At 29.9% G+C, this 23,416-nt stretch overlaps 1 protein-coding gene across 2 annotated transcripts in view; it reads left to right on the top strand.

Moving 5' to 3' along the window:
- LOC129971058 (zinc finger protein 354A-like) overlaps positions 1-21,575 on the top strand; it is a 31,029-nt gene extending 9,454 nt beyond the window's left edge. Inside the window, exons 1-2 of one of the 2 annotated variants that reach the window (XM_056084527.1) lie at positions 5,047-5,163; positions 19,789-21,575. In XM_056084527.1, the coding sequence (XP_055940502.1) occupies positions 19,796-21,085 (1,290 nt within the window). In that variant the 5' untranslated portion in view covers positions 5,047-5,163; positions 19,789-19,795 and the 3' untranslated portion in view covers positions 21,086-21,575. Of the gene's footprint in view, positions 1-5,046; positions 5,164-19,788 lie in introns of those variants that run through there. The other variant, XM_056084528.1, reaches the window with a different exon arrangement.
- The last annotated feature ends 1,841 nt before the right edge of the window (positions 21,576-23,416 follow it).

The raw sequence follows: 23,416 nt of genomic DNA, 5'->3' as shown, positions 1-23,416 counted from the left end.
CGTAGCCAGGTGGTAATAGCTATGATTTAACTATGGAAATTGATGGTCATTATCTTAAAACTCAATAACATAACCATTTCAATGATATCAATTTTATTTCCATTCATTTTTATCCTTTAATAATCCCTATATTTTTAATAATAATTTTAATTAAATCTGATGCACAATAATTTTAAATATTATGATGGAATTTAAACTCATCCATTGAAACATTTAATTGTGTGCTTTTGACAATTATTAACTCAGTAGTCGTATTTTCACTTACACTTTTGTTTTTTAATATGCTTTTTTTAAGTTTCCTATCAATTGAATTAGTTAATTTCATGTTTTTCAGGCGTTTAAAATACCAAGGTGAATTTTTTTAAAATTAATTCCTTATTCCATTGAGTAGCTAAAAAACTAAAAAAATCTGGGCGAACAAGCTGATTGCCATGAGCGGCTAGTTAAATATAAAACATTAAAACTAAATCCTAAATACGATAATCGAAAATCAGACTTGCTAAACTATAAACATGACAAATGAAATTTTCTTCAAAGAATTCGAAAAAGCGATGATTATTTTTATATTAGTAATTATTTTAAAAATTATAATTAAAATATTTTGATATTTTAAAACCGAACCCAAAAAATTTTCATTATCTAAAATTCTGGACAAAAAAAAAAATAAAGAATTTTTCTCCATATTTTTTTATCAAGTGTTTCTCTACTTCCTGTTTCTTTGATCACGTGATTTTGATAAAATTCTTTATTTGAATTCTTTGAATTTGCACGTTTTTATCATTGTTATCTTTTATTTAAAAAATACCGATAAACTCTAGTTTTGGTTCAGAATCTTACATCATTAATCTAGAACAGAACGGGTTATGTAGATATTTTGTTGACTAAAAGCGTTTCACAGAAAACAAGAAGCAGTCATCAACAATTCAATCGCAGAAATAATTTAGATTATCATCAAAGATAATGCAAATAAAATGTTAAACAGCGGTAGTGGTCTCCATGAAAGTTTCTCGCATATTCTCTTATATTGTTTGTCAACGGATTGTAAAACCCTCCGCGCTTTTGCGCTTGCGTTAGGATGGGTTTAATTCGACAAAATGGGAATGAGAGGAAAGATGAAAGGAGGAGGCGTTTACATTTAACAATCAAGTAAATTCCGAAAATGCGCATATCCTTCGACGTCTCACCCCTTAGTGAGATAGAATCGTCCAAAAGCGCTCGTCTCAGGATACTGAAACGAATAGTAAATGCGCTTATGCATTATTAATCGTAAGACATTGGCAAACAATAGTTATGAAACAGTTTGTTTTGGTGATTTATAGCTGAGATTCGGTAATACACAAAACCAAATGTGTATTTTGGAAGTTCCTTTTTCCAACTGATTAAAACCCAAATCTGACGCAAAACTACAGCTGTAACATGTTCACATACCAAAAATGTTTAAGTATTTTTGTTTTTGAGATATTAAGATTGTATACTTATGAAAGTTACGAAAAGACAGATGATCAAACCCTTGACAGATTTCATTCTTAATTTAATTCATATCTTTACTTAACACTTTCAACGCAACTGACGAGATATCTCGTCATTCTGATACTTCCAATTACAGGTTTCTGTGGACTAAAATTTGTCTCTTATGCTAGGTAAAGGTCTTAAAGGTATTCTTCAGATATGTATTTAAAAGTTCAACCTATCTAAACTGGCATAAGAGATAAATTTTAGTCCGAGACTTTTAGACGAGATATCTCGTCGGTAGCGTTGAAAGTGTTAAGATATTAAATATTTATACTGAAGTTTATTTACCTAGCTCTTTATGTTTTGTAATTTCGTGCATCATATTCGGACAGCCAGCCAGCCAGACTTCCTCTTAATGAATTACGTTAATTCCTCTGAATGAATTTTAATACTTTTAAAAATTTTACGTTCAAAGTAATTAAGGGAAGGAATTGTTCGAAAATGAAATAGATGCCATTAAAATGGAAATTTTTTGAATCTTAAGATAAAACAATGACTATTTTTGTAAGATAAATGTTTTGGAATGTATGAACATCAATTTCTATAGGTAAAACATAGTGATTACTTATCTGGAGAAGGCTAAGCTGATTTTTGTCGTAGATTTAATTTTCTATTTCATGCATATATTTTTTTATTTCCTTTATATCTTCTTTCCTCTGACTGAAAGAGCTTTTTGGACAAACGGAAAATCATCTCCAGAAAATTTACAATAATATTTCATTGCTCCATTAATTAGCTGAGCGAAGTGGTGAATTCCGTGCAATTATAAAAACATTCAGTTGAGCAATCTGAAACTCGTATAATGATTTGTTTTTATTCGATTGTTGCCATTCGACAATAAATAATAAGCGCGATTTCTGTGCCACGTGCGTTAGCGCTTTTTATATATAGAAGCATTAAAAAAAACAAAAAACCTTGAGGTCTGGTGCAATTCATGTAGTTATCCATCCAACTTTCTTGTTCTGATATTGTGAATTTGTATTCTTTTATACATGAATTATGTATCTTCTCTGGTATATACACTGCTTGACAATTGCTAAGGAATAGTTACGTTTTTCGGAAGAATTAAATATAGACAATGATTGAAAAAATGAAACTAATTACATGTTTAGTAAGGAGAAGGTGCATTTATCACAGTGCAAAATGGTGCAGATATTAAGAAAAAGAATATTAAGAATTAAAAACTTAAAAATAAAAAAGATGCTCCTTGGATGATTTCCAAATAGCCCCACAAAAATTGATCTTCAGATCAGAATGACGCAGACATGAGTACTTTAGTAAGATGTGTGATGACCACGGACATTAATGCACGTTTTTCATCTGTTCTCCATGCTCTCCACTAAACTATCGAGGAGTTCTTGGGGGTTATTGCCCACTCCTCTCTCATGGCGATTTTGAGCTCTTGCACTGTTCGGGGAGGGATGGTTCTTTCTGAAACACGTCTGCCAAGAGCATCCCAGGTATGTTCAATGGGATTTAGGTCGGGAGAGTAAGCAGGCCATTGCATACGGACAATATTTTCACTTTGCAGTGTGTCCGATCACTCAAAGCTTCTGTGTGGCCACACATTATCGTCCATAAACAAAAAGTCGGGACTTACAGCACCCCTAAGAAGATGAACATGATCCAGAATAACCTCTCTGCAATACCATTGCGATATAACGCTTTATCGCTCAAAGATGTGAAGCGCTGTTCTGCCATTGTGCATGATGCCTGCCCACATCATCACACCTGGGCCGTACCATTCACGTTTACTAACAAACTGTTGTGCATAACGCTATCCACGCTCTCTCCACAGTAGTTGATGGCCAGAAACACTTGTCACACTGAAACGAGATTCGTATGAGAACATCATTCTAGACCAATTTTGGATATCCCAACCATCATGTTCCTTACACCAGCGTAATCTCTCATGACTATAGTGTGGTTGAAGCGGAATGCAACGAACCAACTTGATTTAATCGCCGTGAAATGGTTCTTGCAGAAACATGCGTACCGGCAGCGGTTGCAATGTTTGCAGCTATCTGGCCAGGAGTTAAATTTCTGTTTCTTTCTGCAACGAGGGCTACATAACGATCCTCTAAAGGTGTGGAATTCCTACCACGAACCCCGGAATACTTTTGCAAAGCATTTCCACCTTCAGCGGTCTTCTTTAATCGCGAGATGATACTCTTTGATGTGTCCATTGCAGCAGCTACACTGGTGAACTTTGACCTACTTCCAGTCGTCCAACTGCTCGTCCACGATCGTAGGCACTCAAATGATGTCTTGCTGACATTTTGCTCTTAATCATTGCAAGAACCGAACAGAATTTCAGAGAAAAAACTTTTATAACATCCTGCACTACTTTGGGTCAAACATCAAACAGCATGAATTTTCGTATGAATCATGAGCTTGTATGCTATGTCTTTTATACAGATGATGAGTCCTGGTCTACCATGCACTCTCAACTTGAATTTATTTTTATTAGAGTTGTATGAAACCCAATTTTGCATAAATCACTTGTTCCTTAGCAATTGTCAAGCAGTGTAATTTTTTTTTTTTGCTTAATTCACTATAAATGAATATGAACCATTGTATGTACCAGTCGCCCATTGCGTATGCGATTTAGTACTCTGCTGCAAAAATTATTCCGATTATCTCTTTCGATTCACTCAAAGAAATTTTTCAGTGGAGTTCGTAAGCAGTTTATAGTTATTTTTTCTTTTATTTTATATGGCGGCTTGTGCTTAGATTTCAGTGTGGCGACCGAAGATTTCCAGATTCGAAACCCGATGGTACCATATGTATACTGTAAGTAGGTCTGATGCACATTAAATCCATCTGGGTCAAACGTCTTGTTGCCTATATATATTCCTGTAAACTTGAATTTTGTATTTTCTATGGTATTTTCTTTTCTTTTGCTTAATTCACTAGAAATGAATATGGTCCATTCCATGTACCAGTTACCCTATGCTTTTGCGATTCAATGTTCTATTGCAAAAATCATTCCTCTCGTCTTTTTTTATTCACTCATAGTATGCGTTTTCACTTACTGTATATTTATTAAATCTTCCTTGGTTTTATTAAACTTGCCGAGTCGAGTTTTGTCCTCGTCAGCCGAGCATGATAAAAATTTAATAATGTCTGTTTTAAAATATTCCTTATATTTCCTCAGAAGGTGATTTCAAATGCAACTAAAAATAAATTAGTGGGTTTTTTTAAGCGAAAGGGGAGGAGTGAGAAAGAAAAAAAAGAAAAGGAAAAAATACAGAACATTTAATTTGAAACTCAACACGAAGCAAGAAAACAAAACTAGAATTGTCCCGTATGTTAGAAGAATTCTGTATTTACATCATCAGAATAATTATGTACATTACTAGAAGTGTTACGTATTTAAATCATCATGTGCTTCGTCATTCTATTTCAGTATCAAACACAGTGATTTAAAAATAAAACTGAACAATAGATATCCTTCCATCTTTCTGTTACGATGATTGCGCGATTACAACATGACGTCATAATAGAATAGGAATCAGGTTTCAGTTCAACTTCCTGAAAAACAGAGAAATTATCTCTTACTTAATACACATGTTTTTGATCAATTCAATCAGTTTTACGCCGAGCTTGACAAAGAAACCATCACAAGACGGATAACAGCATTTTAATAAGGTAAATGCATCATAAATTTTATTTTATGTTTTGAAATGATTTATTCGAATGAAGTGTTAACTCTTTTTCTTATTTTAACTTGTTATTATGATATTTGGCAAAACGATTAGAATTAAATGGAATTTTATTATATTAATAATTTACTACGAATTATTTCCTTAGAATTTAAATAATTGGGAATTATCTTATGTGGTATTTCTGTTATCATCATCCCTTTTGTTCTATTAATATAAAGCCTACACGAATGAATGAGGTTTTAAGTGGATAAAAGTTTTTTTACTAAATTCCGATTTGAGATATAAATTGTTCCTTAAAGTTCATTGCTTATTTCAAGTTTGCCATAAAAGAGAAAAACACCCTTTAAAATAAAAATAAATCCCTTGAAAAATAAAAGCAAAATAAACATTTCTTTTGTTTAACTAATATAAAACCTACAAAGATTAATAAGGTTTAAGCTGATAAGATATTTTTTTAACAATTTTTGAAATGGAATATTCATTTTTCGTTAAAGCACGTTGTCGATTTAAAGTTTGCATAAAAATAAATAAATAAATAAATAAAGCCTTATAAAAATAATCAATGTAAGGAACAAACGCTTCAAAAACGGCTTTATGCTTGAAAAAGTGCTGTATTTACTAATGGGCAACTTACTATAGCCATATTATTCGGCAGCCATCCAAAAAAATTTATATTTACTCAAGGTCAACTTATAAAAGTTGTATTATTTGGCAGCCATGCCAAAAACTGTTCTTATTCATAATCTTTACAAGAATTCTAAATATAACAATATTTTAACTACAATTACCAAAAACGAAAAAAAAAGAAAGAAATCTTTCTTATAATCTATCTTTCTTATAATCTCTATTAAATGTGTTATCCCCTTCCTTAACTTTAGGCAAAACCGTGAAAACCATGAGTGCTCAGATTTTTATTTTCAGAGCTTCTTACATGAGAGTAGTGTGCTTTTTAATATCTAAAAAAATCTATATTTGTGTATCATTAACTGAAAGCAATTGACGAAAATTAATTAGCGTGCGATCTTTCGGAATTAATTGCTAGTATGCGGTTAATACACAAGTACCTGAAAATTGAATCTGTATTTTGGGCGCCATTTTTTCCAACCAATTGAAACCAAAATTTTACATAGAAATGCAATTAAAGTCACACCAAATATTAGTTATTTAAGACGTTGAGTATTTGTATTGTCTTTACATACATGTGAAAATACAAACGGACAGACGGTCCCTTCTTAGACATATTTGCACAAATATTGGTTATACATTAGATGCTAGAGCTACAAATTAAATTTTATTTTAAAACCTAAGTTGTTAGTTTTTTTTTAATTAGCATTTTTACATGCCCTCAAATGTACCGATCAACATTCGACCTACCTTTTGACAGATTTGATTCCAAATCTGATACATGTCTACAGTTTATATGCTCAATCTGTCTACCAAATTTTATCTATCTGGCTGTCTCCCCGTTTTTTTGTAGTTATCATGTTAACTTGTATTCGGACAGTCGGACAAACAGACTTTAAATAATAATAGCGATTGCTCAAAATTTGATAGAAATCTACAAATTTGGTGTAAATTACATATACCAAATTTCATCCGTCTAGCTCAAAGTGTTTGTTGAGTTATTTTATTTGTAGACAGATAGATATAATTCTTAAAATACTTTTTCGAATTTAGGTAGGTCTGCAGCGTGAGAGGTGGGCCAAAATTTCAGATTCGAATTTTTTAACGGTTGCGATATTTTCTCTTTGTATACTTCTAATACAATGAAGTAAAAATGTGAGATGATTGCTTTCTAAAATAAAAGAAGCATTGTAAATTTGTTTACATCAATAAACTATCTTCATTATTTTGTATTTTATGAAAGGCCAGCATTCCAGAAAACGCTAGACATTTTTAAGCAAAGCATGAAAAAAAATAGAATTATCTAAATATGTGACATACATTCCTCGTCATTGTAAGCAGTATTTAGTCTTTCTGTAAAATTTCAAATGCTATTTAAGTAAAGTATGAAGAGAAAGCCATGATAAGGCCTTTACTTAAAAGAATGAGCATTCTACAAAAATATAAAATTAGTTTATAAAAATAGAAAAACAGAAGTGTTAAAAATATATTTTTTTGTCGAAAATACGGAAAAGGAAAATTGAAATTATACAAAACAAAGTTTTCATACTTTCCTGGTTTGTCATTTGGCATTGTGTAGAAACATCTAGGAAATGATGGAAATATTAATACTTTGCATAAGAATGCTTAGTCATTCTAAAGATTCATTACTTAGAATGCCAGATTTCAAGCTTATTATTTGATAATATACACACTTTGTTGAGCAATTTATTTAAGTAATTCATCAAATGACTAAATCATTTTTGGAGGGGAGGGCATGGTCGAATATTTTTCTTGATTTTATTAATAGAAGTTTATAATATTATTTCTGCTTTAAAAATATTATCCGCCTTTGGCGACCATTTTATTCGCCAAGATTATTCGGTTTTTCGGCTGTTAATTATTTATATGGGATGCATTTCTTTAAAAAATAATTCACCTTGTAATTTGATACTACTAAAACACATGAATTCAATTAAAACAGTTTATTGCAAATTACAAAGTGAATATATTATGAAAGCGGAAGTCGAAATTCTACTATTGATTCAATAATTGGCTTGAATGTTTTGATGGAGAGCTTGAATTCTATCTTGGCATTTAAAAATATTGTTTCGGATAGTGCATAAAATTAAATTAAAAATATTATTAAAGTTAAATGAAAAATTGTACGAAAATGAAATTTATATAATCAAAAAGGTAATTTTTTAATTCTTAAGATATTACAAAAGCATTTTTATATTTCAATAAGATAATTATTTTAAGAAATATGAATATAAATTTCCGTAGACAAGTCCTTTTTACGAGCATTTCTGGTATATATATCCGAATTTGCACATCTTTAGAGAGTTTTTGGACGATTGGCACAATTTTGACATGATTGGCTAGAAACCGTACATTAATCTTAAATTTTATCATAGCTATTTATTTGGCAACGATTAAGTCTATTTTTGCCTTTTTGTTTGAAGCCTATTTCTTGATTTCTTTTATATTTTCTTTCCTTTGACTGAATGTCCTGTTTGGTGATATGGCGAACTATCTCCGGAACACTTCTAACAATACTTTGCAGCTCCATTAATTAGATAAGTGAAACTTTTGAACCAGTACAGCTGTAAAAATGTTCTATGAATGAAGCAGTTTGAAATTCGATATTTTGTTTATATTTAACTGTTGCCATTAGTCAGTTAGTAATAAACTCGATTTCTGTGGAACATGTATTAGCGTTTTATATATAGATAGATCTTTTGTTCTGGTTTTTAAAACTTAATGTATAAATGTAAATATTAAAAAAGATACGAGATCTGTTTCAATTATAGGCAAATTAATTTTTTAAACATTTCTTATCTTCCACAAAATACCACTAAGTATCGTTCATTTCGAAGCTCTTATCTTTCTCTGTTTTATCTTTGGCCACTTTTTCATTTTTTTTACCCTATAAATAAGAAGCAAAAATACAGCCAGGAAAATCAATAATTCCCTCGACTAAATTGATCTCCAAAGGTGGCTCTTAAAAAATTAACCCCCGTTTAAGAAAATTTTAAAAGTTGTGATATTTTATATTCACTTTAAACATGTACTTTAATATATTTTATAATAATAAATATACCACTAGTTGGGGGTATACATTCTATGTTCTTTGTATATTTGTCTCTGAATTATTAATTTTACATTCCAAACTACCATAAATCTTTAATCTGCAAATCTTAATTCATTCAATGGTGTTTTTTAAATTCAATTGTTTGAATGTTAATGACATATGTTTCTAGAAAAAGATTTGATGATATAAATTATCCGCTTTAACCGTGTTTCAATAGCTATTTTCTATGCAATTAGAGATAAGTATATACTTCCTACAAGAAAAATGCTTTAAATGACGTTAAGGACTAAGTTTATTTCGTCAGTCAATGAATGTACTTCTGAAAAAAAATTGGAAATCTCACTTTTTAATCAGTTTTTTGGTTTTGTTAGTTATATTTAATGAAATATTTTGACTCACTCATATAGTAAAAAAAAAAATTCAGTTCTTCTGTGACCGAAACCGGCCTGGTTATAAAGCTTTGAATATCAATATTTTATATTATTTTAAATCATTTCAACAGTGCAACTTCGAGTAAGATAACTAATTAATCAGCGGTTGACTAGCTGATATACTGCCATTGATTGGCTTAAAACAATGAAATTGCAAATTTCATAACTATTTAATCACAGAAAACTGATATTTATTTTCCTTTAAAATGTCGGGTACGATGAATATTTTATCATTTATAATATACAGGGCAGGGAAATGAATAAAAATGGCATAATTCGTAAATTTTTCAGCAGTCTAATTAATGATTCAAATAATATATATATATATATATATATATATATATATATATATATATATATATATATATATATATATATATATATATATATATATATATATATATATATATATATATATATATATATATAACCAATCTAAAGTAAGAATAGTTTGAAAAGGAAACTAAAATGAAAACGAAACAAAACAGTTTCGAAATCGCAATTAAAAATTATTACCTATTCAAACTAAAACCTGAAAAGGAAAGAAACTTCATAGTATTTAGAGAGCGCAACTGCAGCTATTTCTAAAACACAGATGAATTGATACAAAAGTATTAAAATCAAGTTAATAGGAAAATCAAATAAACCAAATAAAAATTAAACCAAATAAAAAGGAATCCGGCCTGAAAACTTTTTCAAGGGTCACCCTCAGGCAGGGATTCAAAGAAAGGGATTTTTTTCTGTGAGGAAATCTAGACAAAGGTCTAATAATGATTCCTCGTGACCCGAAAATCCCCTGAAATTAGGCCCAAGAGATATACCATTTTAACAGAAAGGAAAATACAAAACAACAAATTAGAAGGAAATAACCACTACAAAGTAAAAATACAATAACAAAAATAACAATATAGACAAAAATATCATAAAATAGCACTAACGGGAAAATGAAAAGGCAAGAACCTACCATCAGCAGTCAAGGAAATTTTAAGCTATCGATTGTGATCCCCGCTTTTTAATATACACTAACAGTAAAATTAGGTAAGAACTTGTAGGCTCCCAGCTCCATCTATTGAGTGATCTAATATGCAAGTTAAGATTTAGTTTTATTTAAGCCAAAGATTTAATCCCAAACCATACCTTGTTTAATTAAAAAATTGACATTACAGTAATTTCTAGGAAATTCATTTTTAATTAAATTTTTAATGAGGTTGTTTGATGCTTCAATATAGGAATTTTTATTATTGCAAACCCTTTTGATCCTGTTAACTTGTGAGAAAATTAGATTTTTGAAAATTTTAGAGTTTAGATTGGTGCAAGGAAAGATTTATTTTTATTTAAGCCAAAGATTTAATCCCAAACCATGCCTTGTTTAATTAAAAAATTGGCATTACAGTAATTTCTAGGAAATTCATTTTTAATTAAATTTTCTTTAATTAATTAATTAATTTCTTTAATTTTAAATTTAATTCTAACGGAAACAAATAAAAATCAACTTGAGGCTACCTTTCTGGATTTAAAAATCGAAATTGCTAGTGATAAAACAATAGTTGGTATATACGATAAAATGGATGAATTCAACTTTAAAATAACAAAACTATGTAACTACCATTCCAATATTGCTCAGTGGCAACAGTCAGATGTAAGCAAACCGTAATTTGAAGGTTTCAAACTCTTCATTGAATGTTTTTACAGCTGCAATCAATTCAAACTTTTGCTTAGCTAATGGATGGAGCTACAAAATATTATGAAAAATTCTCCTGAGGAGATTTAGTATGTCACCAAAAATTGCATTCAGTCAGAGGAACGAACATGAGGAGAAAAAACCAAAAGTGTAGAAATAAGCGTCAAAGTCTAAAAGAGCGCAAAATAATTTACTTTCGCTAGATGCATAACCGCTCTGATTTGCTTTTGGAAATTGATATTTATATCTTCCAAACTATTACCTTTGCTTAATTTTTCTAAAAAATAATGTCTTTCTACTGATATCAATTTCATTTTCGTACTTTACGTTCTTGAATACGTAGTATAAAAAAAGTAACCATCAAACAAAAAATCGAACTCGAGATTTTGACGAATTCGCACGTTTTAGACCTCCTTGAATTTCGAAAAACATATCTTTAGAAAATGTTTGTCTGTTAGTCCGTCTGTCTGTCTGTGACAAAGGGAACTCAAAAAGGCTTTGGGCCAGACTGATGAAATTCGGTATATGGTCTTAACACGAAATTTGTAGATGTCTGTCAAATTTGGAACAGAATCCGCTCAGAGGAATTCTGTCTGTCCGGCTATTGGGATATATGTTAACACGATTGCTACAAAACGAAGAAGGCTAGATTTTAAAGAAAATGAAATCTGTTATTGCAAATTTCATGTTATTTTGTTAGAACATTATTATTTTTTTAAGTAATTGTTTGTCTTAATTAATTTAAAACCGGTTTGAAACAATCATGTGACTATCAGATTGCGCCAATATTTAGAAAACGATTGTTTTTTTAATCACGAATTCGTTCGCTAGCTAGAAATATAGATATAAAAGCGAAAACTTAATGCCTCAAAAGCCAGGTTTTTGCCCGTGGATTTTGTAGCTTCAAAAACCTCAAACCAAAACAACATCATGTACTCACATGGTAATAAAATTCGGTACATAGATTTAACATAAATAATGTAAACATTTGACAAATTTTGAGATAAATCCAAGAAAAGATTGACCGTCTGTCGGTATGTACTTTCAAAAACATGTAAATGTGATCATTCAAAAACATACATTTAAATTTATCAAATTTGTTATGGCATTTTGTGACTACAAGTGCTATATGCGCTTCTGAAACACACATTCGATTTTCGGATACTCTTAATCACATTCCAGGGATTAATCGGTAATAATCTCTTCAAGGATCACAAAATAGACTCAGTAAAAATAATGAAATTCACACCGAGGCCAATATTTCGTATCAATGCCATGCAAGGCATTTTCCGGAATAACACTTTTATTAGAAAGTATTGCGAAAATTTTTTGGAAAAAGCACTCTTATTTTGATTATTTTTAACAATTTTTATATATAATTTCAGATACAGTTTGCTTTTAATAATATGAAATTCAAATTCATCATCAAAACATTCAACTGCGTGCTTTTGCCAATGTTAAAGCTAATATCAAGATTTATGCTTTCTTTGGACATTCATTTCTAAGTAGGATATTTACTCACGCTTTTATTCCGTACCACATTCGCGTTTTAAGTAGCACCCATAGAAGTTTACAGTTGATTCAATTAAAATTATGTCTTTCAATGGAATCAAATAACGAAGAGAAATTTAAAAAGATACATTTCGTATTAATAATGTAACAGCTTCTTAAAAAGTAAAAAATCTGGGGGAACAAGCTGGTCGCCAAAAGCGGCTAGTAGTATTTTAAATCATCCTCATTTCCGATCGGGAAGTATATGCTTATCTCTAACGGTTATGAAATTAACAGTTGGCCATGATAAGAGTGGCTGCCCTATATAACGGTTTTCAAATAAATAATAAATTTCTAAAAGTTGAATGGTATTATGATATAAATAGAGTGCTTCTGAGTAATTTTCTGTGTCATGAAGAATCATGCACTTATCAACCCGGAATTTTTGCTATAAAAATATGAAGCATTCTAACCATGTAATTATTCACATAACTTTTGCATGGGATATAATTTATCTATAGTAATATTTAGGGGAATCAGGACAATTTGATCTCTAAGAAAAATTGATTTTTCAATTTTAACCTAATAAAATTCACGATCGAACATTTCACGATCACAGAAAAATATTATGTATAAAATAATGAAAAGCCAGAAGTTCGTATATGAAATTAAAAAAATATACTTAACAAAAGTTCTCATGATAGAACGATACAATATTTCGCTTTTTTTCTCAAAACATGATATTTGTTTCAAATTATTTATACATATGTGAAACAGGATTTGAAAAAACAGGCATTGAATTCTTTAATACTTTTTATTCTTCATAATTTTAATGAAATAATCCAACTTTTATCTTTTTTCAAGTTGTTTTTGTCCAACTCATAACAAGAGCACGGTGTAACGAACCGGAAAAAGGTAGAAAGTAAAAAAGAGAGAGCGTGAGAGTGTATTTGGAACTTATATAATTTTAAAAAGAAATCTGCAAATTCGACGCTTTGGTTTCACGGGAGAAAAAATTGTCCGTGCAACTTAGGAGTTAAAGTTATAGTGAAAAGGAGTTTGAACAATTAGGAAATTATTTTCAAAACGTCAATTAATTAGAAATTATAAAATATATGTAAAATTCTTTTTTATGCCATTCTTGTGAAATTTTGCGCTATACTATTTAGAAGTATTATGTATCTATTAAATCTATTTTTACTTATTTCAGTGCAGTAAACACTTTTAAGAGGCTTTTTACAATAAAAAATGTCATGTCTTTTTCAGATATGCCAAGTTACATGGTATGATCAAGTGCAAATTAAAAAAATAAATATTGATTTTATTTAATTTGCTAAAATAAAAATTTATAAAATTATTAAACTTACACTCAGTATAATTATTGAACTTATACGCAATTATCATACTAATTTTGAAGAATATTTATTCAAAATTGTATTTTCAGGACAAACTAATTACATATTGAAGATAATCACATCACAAAACATTTCCGCTTCCGAGAAATACATAAATAAAGAAATGTTTTCATGCTATTTAAATAAAGAAATATTTTTGTTGCTTTGAAAAGCTCATTCTTTATAAAACAGTATAAAAATATTAACTCGTTCATTTATTAAGACCAAATTAGTTCATTCTACAGCTCATAGAAAAAAATAACTTTTTTTTAACATAGTAAATTTTACAAATGATATATTTTATTGAAAATAATTATGTTTAATTTCAATTAAAATTTCGGTAATTTTTGCTATTTCTTTGTCAAGAATGTTCCATTTTCCCTGAAAATTCCTTTAATAATAATGCTGATAAATATAAATAAAAATTAATGAAAACGATATTTCGTAAAATCGTTTGCCGTACAATTACTTCAATTTAGTGATTCATTTTGCAACCACAGTAATTTTTCAAATATTTTTTTTTCATGGAAATTTACACTAAAAGAATGTTTCGAAGCACAAGGAACTTTTTCCGAATGATGCATTTAAGGAACATTTTTCGAATTACAAAGAAAAATAACCTTTCTTGTCACTCATTAAAGGATGAGGAATATTCTCGAAATGAGTAAAGAAAACAACTAATTCAAATTTTGATTTTGAATGCGCAGTTATTTAAATGATAAATAATTGACCACTTTCCTGGTCAGACATTTTTTTCGTTGTTATAAAAAAATGAGCGATGTAGAGTATTTTAATAATGTGGTGACTCAGAAACAAGCAATTTTAAAAACCTCTTTTAAAAATCTTTCAACTTTTACCTAAAAGAAATTCATTATTGTTGCCAGTTTTTTTAAAAAAAATTTTAATGTTACTAAATTTGCAAGATTAAATGTTTATTTCACTTTCCTGTTTCTTCTTATCACAGGATCTTTGTTGTGAAATTGTATTCCAAAATATATTGATTTTTCCTTTCTGAAAACCAGTTATCTTTTATACGAATAATTGATTTATTACAGAGAAAAAAACATTTATAGAAATTTAAATTTGTAGTTTGAAACATCTTAAAATGATCAACCTTTCGACTTAATTCTTTTATCTTCCTTTTTATTTTCAAATCTGGCTCATAATTATAAGATTGTAATAAATGTAGGGAAAACATTAATTATTGTAATGAATAATTATTTTTTAAATTAATTACTTTACTATGATTAATTCACGAATTAATTATTTTAACATTGTTCCAAAACGCATATGAATAAATCCATTTGCTAAAACAACGAAAAATCGGTACTGTCTATATTGTTGTAAATTACAGGGTGGCTATAAATAAAGTTCCACTTTGAAATGGTCATAAAAGAAAAACTACTGCACCAAATGTTATCAAACTTGGTAATGGTTTCAAGAAGGTCATAAGAATTTCTTTTCCGCCAAAAAAAAAAAAAAAAAAAAAAAGGATTCAAAAACTTACCACTAGGGGAGGAAATGGCGTTATATACAATATTGTTAAGAAAAATAGGACAAAATGTATTGATTCGTTTCTGAAACGTGTTACAAAGCATATTTGATGTGGTGTTCACCATTTTTTGAAAGCAAGTTAAATCGCATTACTGCAATCTCAACAGTAGCTTATATCAGGAGGAATGTTACTCACATGTCGGTGAACAGCATCTTTAAGTTCCGCCAAATTGTCTATATTATCACCATAAATATGCTTTTGAGATAACACATATTGAACATACTTTGTAATACGTTTCACAAGCAGTTAAACACATTTGAAACCGGTGTCTTCATGTTTTATTTTGCTTGACAATATTGCATACAGCGCAATTTTTCTCCTGATAGTGAGCTTTCGATTTTTTTTTTTTTTTTTTTTTTTTTTTTGCAGAAAAGAAATTCCCGTGATCTCTTTTAAACTATTGTATCCAGTAGTTTTCCTTTTATGACCATTTCAAAGTGGAACTTTAATTATAACCACCCTATATAACAAAAAATATTTTCAAAAGAAGTAATAAAATCAGAGGAATATTTATATGAAATAACCGGTATTACTAGAAAATTCTTTTTTGAATTATAAAAAGGTGCAAAAATGGCCTTTGAACAATAATATATTTCTAATTGAAAGGAAGTGTTAAAACATTGATTAATTCTAATTCATTTTATAATTGAAATTTTGAAAAAATCCTTTTTTAAAGAGTATTTATCATCCGAGAAGTAATTAGAAACAAAATCGAAAGTTCTAGGTCCATCTTCTGTAGACGGATTTAAACGATTATATATACTTTACATTTAAAAATTAAGTCAGTCTATAACAATTATCATATTAATATTACATTTATCTTTGGACAAATATTAAAATAAAACGGCAAAAAAAAAAGTTCTTAAAGGGTAATTTAAGATGTAATTAAAAATAAGAAATAAATCGGTAGAATATTAATTTCTGATTTTTCCTATTATTATATATAATCGTCCATTGCCGTCTGCAATGTTGGGTAGAAGTTAAAAATATCCCCGCTTTTTTATCTAAACCATTTTTGGATGCCCAAATCCTAACTTCTATTCTGGATGTATGCGTGAATGTGTTTTATGTTTAAAATGGTTGTTTCGTGTGCATGTTGTTTAAAGTGGTATATGCGAATAAACTGAAGCATGAATAAATGATATTTATGCTGATTCATTATATTATCCCATCACAATCCAAATAAAAGAATATTGCTAATATTTTTCTTTCGATATTTTTTTTTTAATTTTGTATCCGGCATTGTTTTTTCTTCTTTTTTTTCTGGATCCTTATATGTTTCAAACGGCTTTAGTTATTAATTTTGACATGAGTGTTAATGATTACTATGGGCAGAATAGATCTCACTGTTTGAAGATAAAACAAATGTTATTATATGTTTACATTACAGTAAATTGAATTACAGTAATTTGAAATAATAAATAATAATTTTTTTATTATTTCTTAAGCACTCTCCTATTGTACATGATATTTTCTACTTCAACTTTCGTTAGTTAATCTGTGACAATCAGATCTGAAATAGTGTTACCATGATGGATAACAGTCCATATAGATGGATCCATTTTTTTAATTATTATACGAAAAGCCTAAAAACTGACAGATATACAGAGACACACATATCTCGTTTTATCTTATTTATATATCATTTTGGCTTGCACATTGAATTATCCTAGATTCAAAATACTCATAGTTGCACTGTGGATGCATTATCGTATACGAAGTATGGAGAAAGTATTACAATCGGCAAAAAATACTAACTCGATATTTTGACGAATCTCTGCATTTCCGACCTGAGTTCAAGAAATATATCTGTGGTATTATTCCTGTCTCTCATTAAGATAACTCAAAAATGTTGAGCTGGACGGATGAAATTTGGTATACGGTTTTTATACCCCATTTATAATTTCTATCAAATTTGGAACGAAATCCATTTAGAGGCAGTCTACCTCTCCGGCTGCCCGGATGTAAGTTAACACTATAACTACAAAACAAAGACTTCTAAACGGATAACATTTGGTGCACATATTTAAAATCTAAATTGCAAATATCTTACGAATTTGGAACAAAATCCTTTGAGTGGTTGGCTTCCTGTCGATCTATATTTTCACAAGTATTAAACGCTATAACTCAAAAACACAATGACTTCAATAAATTAAATATAAGATGTGATTTTGTAATTATAACTATAGTTTTGTCTCAAAATGTGGTTCCTATAGATAGAAAACACATGTCTAAAATACAAATTCTATTTTCTGGTACAATTAATCGCATGCCAGGGATTAATGGCTAAAAACAATCGTCCGAGGACCACACGATAGATTTAGTAAGATCAATATTCGGTAACTATTGTTCCCAATATCATTTAAGTCATTTGCAAGCTTACCCAAAATCCAAAATTTTATGCGGGGAGGGAGTATGAGTGAAAGCTCTCGGGTAACCATTTCTGCTGATTTAGCTAATGCTTTTATACTCTTGAGTATTGCGTCAATATTACATATATTTTTACGTGTACGATATCGTTGCCATACAATTAAAAGTAAATTCTTAAATATAAAGACATCTTATTATAAAGACAAACGAATTAAGCCTAAAACATTATCAGGTAACGATGTTACGCACTAGAGGTGTGTAATTCCTTATTATTTTTTTTCCCTTCAACTGCATTAAAACATCGGAATTTTGATAAGGAATATAAGAAAAAATTAAGAAAGACGGAGAAAATTCTTCAAGTATTCTCACAAAAGAAGATTCTTTAATTATTGTTTCCTGTTCTAAGTTTTAATTCTCTGTTTACCAGTTTTTATTACCATCAGTTCTCTTTTTGCATCATTAGGCAAGATTTGATGCAGAATAATCCCAGAAAAGGGGAAATTTTTTAATTAGTTAAAATAATTATCTTAATTATTAATTAAAGATTTTTAATTTCCGCTTCCAACTGATATCTAGTGCTGTCTAGATATCAGCTGAAGCACTTCTATGTATCAGTCTGTCGATCGTATGTTTGTTTCTTTGAATGCTGCCAGAAAAAAGACTTATTGAGAAGATATCTGTACCATTTAACCGTAAGTATCGACAACAAATAAAGGGTTAAATAGACTATAAGCTGCCTCTGAGTAAGAACATTGTTGTCTTCCTTGGCCATTGCCATTTATAATTACAATTGACCAATGGCCATCATAATTGCTAGAAAAGTAATTATTCTCGCTCTGCAGTATGCTTTTCTCTTGTGCTTTATTGAGTTCTAAAAAATATTCCAGAAGTTTCAAAGCGAAATTTTCCCATTTCTATCAGGTATAAAATTTTGCATTGATCACTTATTACATGCATTTAGTAAAATGTTTGTGTACTAATTTTGTCTCTGATTTTTCTTAATGTTATTTTGCAATGTAAACATTATTCAATGAGCAGCATGGTTTTTTTAAATCGAATTTTATTGAATTTAAATATTTATGTAGTGATACAACATAAATTTCTAGTAATTAGTGGATGCTTTACACATTAAACAAGCGAGAGTTCACGCACACTCTCTAATAAAGGTATTATTCCAGAGAACGGCTTGTATCACATTGGCGCTCGAAATATAATCTTTTGATATGAATTTCTGGGCCTATCGTGTGATCCCTGGCGAGTTTTTTGGCGATTAATCCCTGGCATGAGATTAATAATACCCAAAAGCATTCGATTTGTGGTTGAAACACAAATTTGTGGTCCAAATCGGTTGAAATAAAAAATTGACACAGAATTGCACTTGCAGTCACAAATTCCCATATCTAATTTGATATATTTAAGTCAAAGAGTTTTTGAATTACGGCGTTCACATGTTTCTGAGAGAACAGGCCAATAGACGACAAACCCCTAGTTGAATAAGACTCAAAATCTGAAAGGTGTCTATACTATATATGTTAAATCTATGTGTAAAATTTTATCCATCTAGCTCTCTTAGTTTTGTAGTTATCATGCTAACATATATTTGGACAACCCTACAGACAAACTTTGTCTGAACGGATTTCTTTCAAATTTGAAAGAAATTTACAAATTTAGTGTAAAAACTGTATACTAAATTTCATCCGTCTTACTCAAAGCGTGTTGGAGTTGTCTTTGCCACAGACGACAGATATTTTCCAGAAATGCGTTTTTCGAACTCATGGAGGTTTGAAACGTGGAGATTCGTCAAAATCTCGAGTTCAAATTTTTTGACAATTACAATACTTTTTCCTATATTTCGTATATGAGAAAATAAAAACGGTGATTTTAAGATTAACGGTGAAAATGAAATTTAACTTTTTATTTTGATTTCATTGAAAATTTATTCAACTACTTGAAAAAAAAACTTTAAAAAAATGATTATTTTTGTTTTAGGAAAAACATGGCTGATATCAACACAGAGAAAATTCAGAATGATGACGATTCTGGAGAAAAAGAACAGGAAAATTCTACTTCAAATAATACAAATCCGTACTTTGACACAAGCAGTTCAGATTCTGATTTCGAATTAGAATTTACATGCGAAGTCTGCAAGAAAACATTTTCGGGCATTAAACCTTTGAGGCAGCACGAGAAAAGCGGTCAACACCTCAAGCGAGTTCGAAAGAAGGAGGTTGAAAAGAAACTAGCCAAAAAATTAGAAGAAGATGTCGCAGAAGACAATGAAGATGTTCTAGATCAAATACCATTTGCCGTTTGTAAAACTTGCAAGAAGGACTTCACGGGCCCTGAGTCTTTAGAGCAACATCTGAAGAGTAGTATTCACCACAAAAAAATGGCGGCTTCCAAACTTCTGAAAGAAATTCAAGATGAAGATGGCCACATCAACCTCGGAAAGCTAAGACAGAAACGCAAGGAAATGAGATCCAAAAAGGGAACTCCAATCGCTGTAGGGAAGACCTCTGGAAATAGTTCTCCTTCTGATGCTTCAGCTCACTCAGGGGAGGAGGAGGGCGCTTGTGCTTATTCCGGTCCTCCAAGATCTGATGGTTCATCTGATGACGACAGAATTGCTGAAACTCATGAGTTCGAATGTCTGGAGTGCAAGAAAGTATTTACCGGGGTCAGTCCATGGTACCAACATTTAATTAGCAAAGTGCACGAGAAATCACTCAGGCAAAAAGAACTGTTCGATCACCTGAAAATAATAGGAACAATGTCAAAAGAATGTTCCGCGGATCAGTATTTAGTACAGGAAGATGATGACGTGATTCTTTGCAAGCTGTGTAACGTAGCCTTTTCTGGTCCAGAGAGTGCCAGTTCGCATTTGAAAAGTAAGAAACATACAAAGAATTTAGAATTGAAAAAATGGAAAAATGCCATGAAGGAAGAAAGAAAAGAAAAGATAAACAGTTCTAAAATGAAAAAGAAAGCTTCTTTCGAATCTTCAGGAGAAAACAACTCAGAAATGAAGAACAAAGAATATGACCAAGAAACCACAGGAAGTAAAACAGATCTCCAAGAGAATTTAAATCCAGCGAAGAAAGATACTTATGTGGAATCTTCAAATGCAACTGGAGGCAATCCAGAACGGAAAATAAAACCAGACCAGGATGCGTTTAATGACGACAAGTTACAAAATGAAATTGATGCATGTTCCAGTTCCGTAAATGAAGAAATTGTGAACCAAGATAAATTTAATTTTCAATCATTTAAAGAGACTTGCATCTAAATACAAGAAAGAATAGTTTTATAACTCCATAAATAATAATGAGATAATTTTTAAACTTCATTGAACAGTTAAAATCAAGACGGGATTTGAAATGAACTGTCTTAGCGAATGCGAAGCTATCGTTTGATTTAAAACAAATTAATGGCTTTTATACTTATGTTTTTACATGTTTTTAAAAAGTTGCTTCTGTTTTTGTTTTTTACATTAATACCTTGTTATGCTTAATATACAAACGCCCTAAGTTATAATTGTCTGTTGACGTATAAAACTTTGATATTCATGATATTATTTCATCACTTTTTATATCAATGTTATTGGGATTACTCAAATGATTTGATAGAAGAACAATTATATAAATCGAAGACATTTGATTGTAACGATATTGATGTAGTTATCCTAAAGCTCTCAGTGTCATCAATTTTTGAAATACAGTTGAATGAAATAAATTTATTACTTTATACTTATACGAATAAATATGCTTTTATATGAATGTTGAAATTTTTTGTGTATTTGTAACTTATTATAAAAAAAATACTTTTTAATGATAAATAATTCTTTGTGCAGTAATTCGAATTATAAGAAAAAATCTTGTTTTAACAAATAATAAATTAATCTTATCTAAACAATAACTATTGAAGGAGTTAGATTCTTTTAAGCATTTTTTTTACATTTAAGATAAGTTAGTTGATCTCTTAAAGAAGGTTTTTACTTATTTACTTTTTAAAAAATACCTTTTTTTTTTTACTAATTGTAATATTTTTTAATAAATCAATAAAAATATTCAGAGCCATGTCATGGGGTAAGTTTGTGGCATATTACATACAACTTACCAGAGATATATAGATTTGCGTTTTATTAATACAGCCAAATTTTCTACTTTAAATATTGACATCCCTCCCCCCCTCAAAGATAGATCCTGACTCCCTAAATATTCATCTCTGAAAGAGTCTAACAGATTCTCACTTAGTAAATAAAAAATAATTTTAAAAAAAAATCTTGAAGGCATCCACCTGGCAAAGAAGGAATGGAAAGAAAATATTATGACATAAATAATAAGAAATGAAAACAAGTTGGGAAGATAAGGAGGAAAAGTTAAATTCAAGAAAAACAATCCAGAAGAGGGGAAAAAAGAGTCAAAAATATTTTTAACTAACATATATAGTGGTTTGTGCTAGTTTGGAGAGATAGATGCAGCAACTCTTATATTAGATTAACATGTAGTAAGGTTTGAATTATTTATTCTGGGACAAACTGAAGAATTTGAGCAGCAGGTAGAGGACGAGAGTGGCGTCACCTGTATCCCTTCCACGCCACATCAAGGGGGAAAGCGTTAAGCCCCCTTTATTTAGTGCAATTCTTGCTAACAGGGTGGTTCTTTAGTCGAAATCGGTTTCGAAACAGGAACGCTCTGACCCTAAGCTAAGATATTATATAGCCTCATCTCACTATTCGGAAGAAGAAAAATGAGTGTATAGAATGTTTGTGATGGAAAACAATATTCGTATGTAAATGTATTAAATGTCGTCCTGATACAGACTGACTTTAATGTTGGCTGTTTAACAAATTTTTTCAATTTATTTTATTGCATACCACTTGATAGTGGCATACAAGCACGATAGCAAATGATAATAATTACCAAATGCCATCTGTACATTAGTTAATAAAAGATTGGGATAGAAAAAATAATTCTAAATTTTGTCTTTATTATTATAACTTGTCCTAGATAAAGGTCAAATTGTACCAGCTAACAAATGTTGAAGAAAAAATATCTGCTGCTAAAATTAACTAGATTATGAAATATTTCTCTTTTTTTTTGTTCCTAATATGAATGAATAGTTAAGCTATAAAATAATAGTTAGAATAAAGAAATCACAAATACATTAAAAAAATAAACGTTTTGTTAAGAATTGTTGAAACTAGCCCGAGTTCCCGTTCCATTTTAAATTAAACTTAACTTTAAGCAAATAACTAATTGTAATGGTTAGCTATTCTTACAAAATGGTGAATAAAATTGGTGAAATCAATCAGTATAGCTTTTGACACTAGCGGAACTATCTGAGTTTTATGTTATGATATCTCTCAAAAGGGAGAGAAGGTCATTATTGACGTATCTAGAGGTGACAAGCTTTCATATGAAATAAAAATTATTATAATCGGATAATTCATTGGGGCTGGAGGACAGATTATTTTATGCTCTCCCTACTTATTTTTAAAATATTACCTAATAAAATTGGTAAAATTGGTCCAGTTGTTGAAGCTGGAGAGCTTATCAAGGTTTCATTTTTCGATATCTTTCGAAAACAGAGGGTTGCAGAAGACCAAGAGATTACT

Source organism: Argiope bruennichi, chromosome 6, assembly GCF_947563725.1.
Source record: "Argiope bruennichi chromosome 6, qqArgBrue1.1, whole genome shotgun sequence".
NCBI lineage: Eukaryota > Metazoa > Arthropoda > Arachnida > Araneae > Araneidae > Argiope > Argiope bruennichi.
This window is presented reverse-complemented; position numbering and strand designations above follow the sequence as displayed.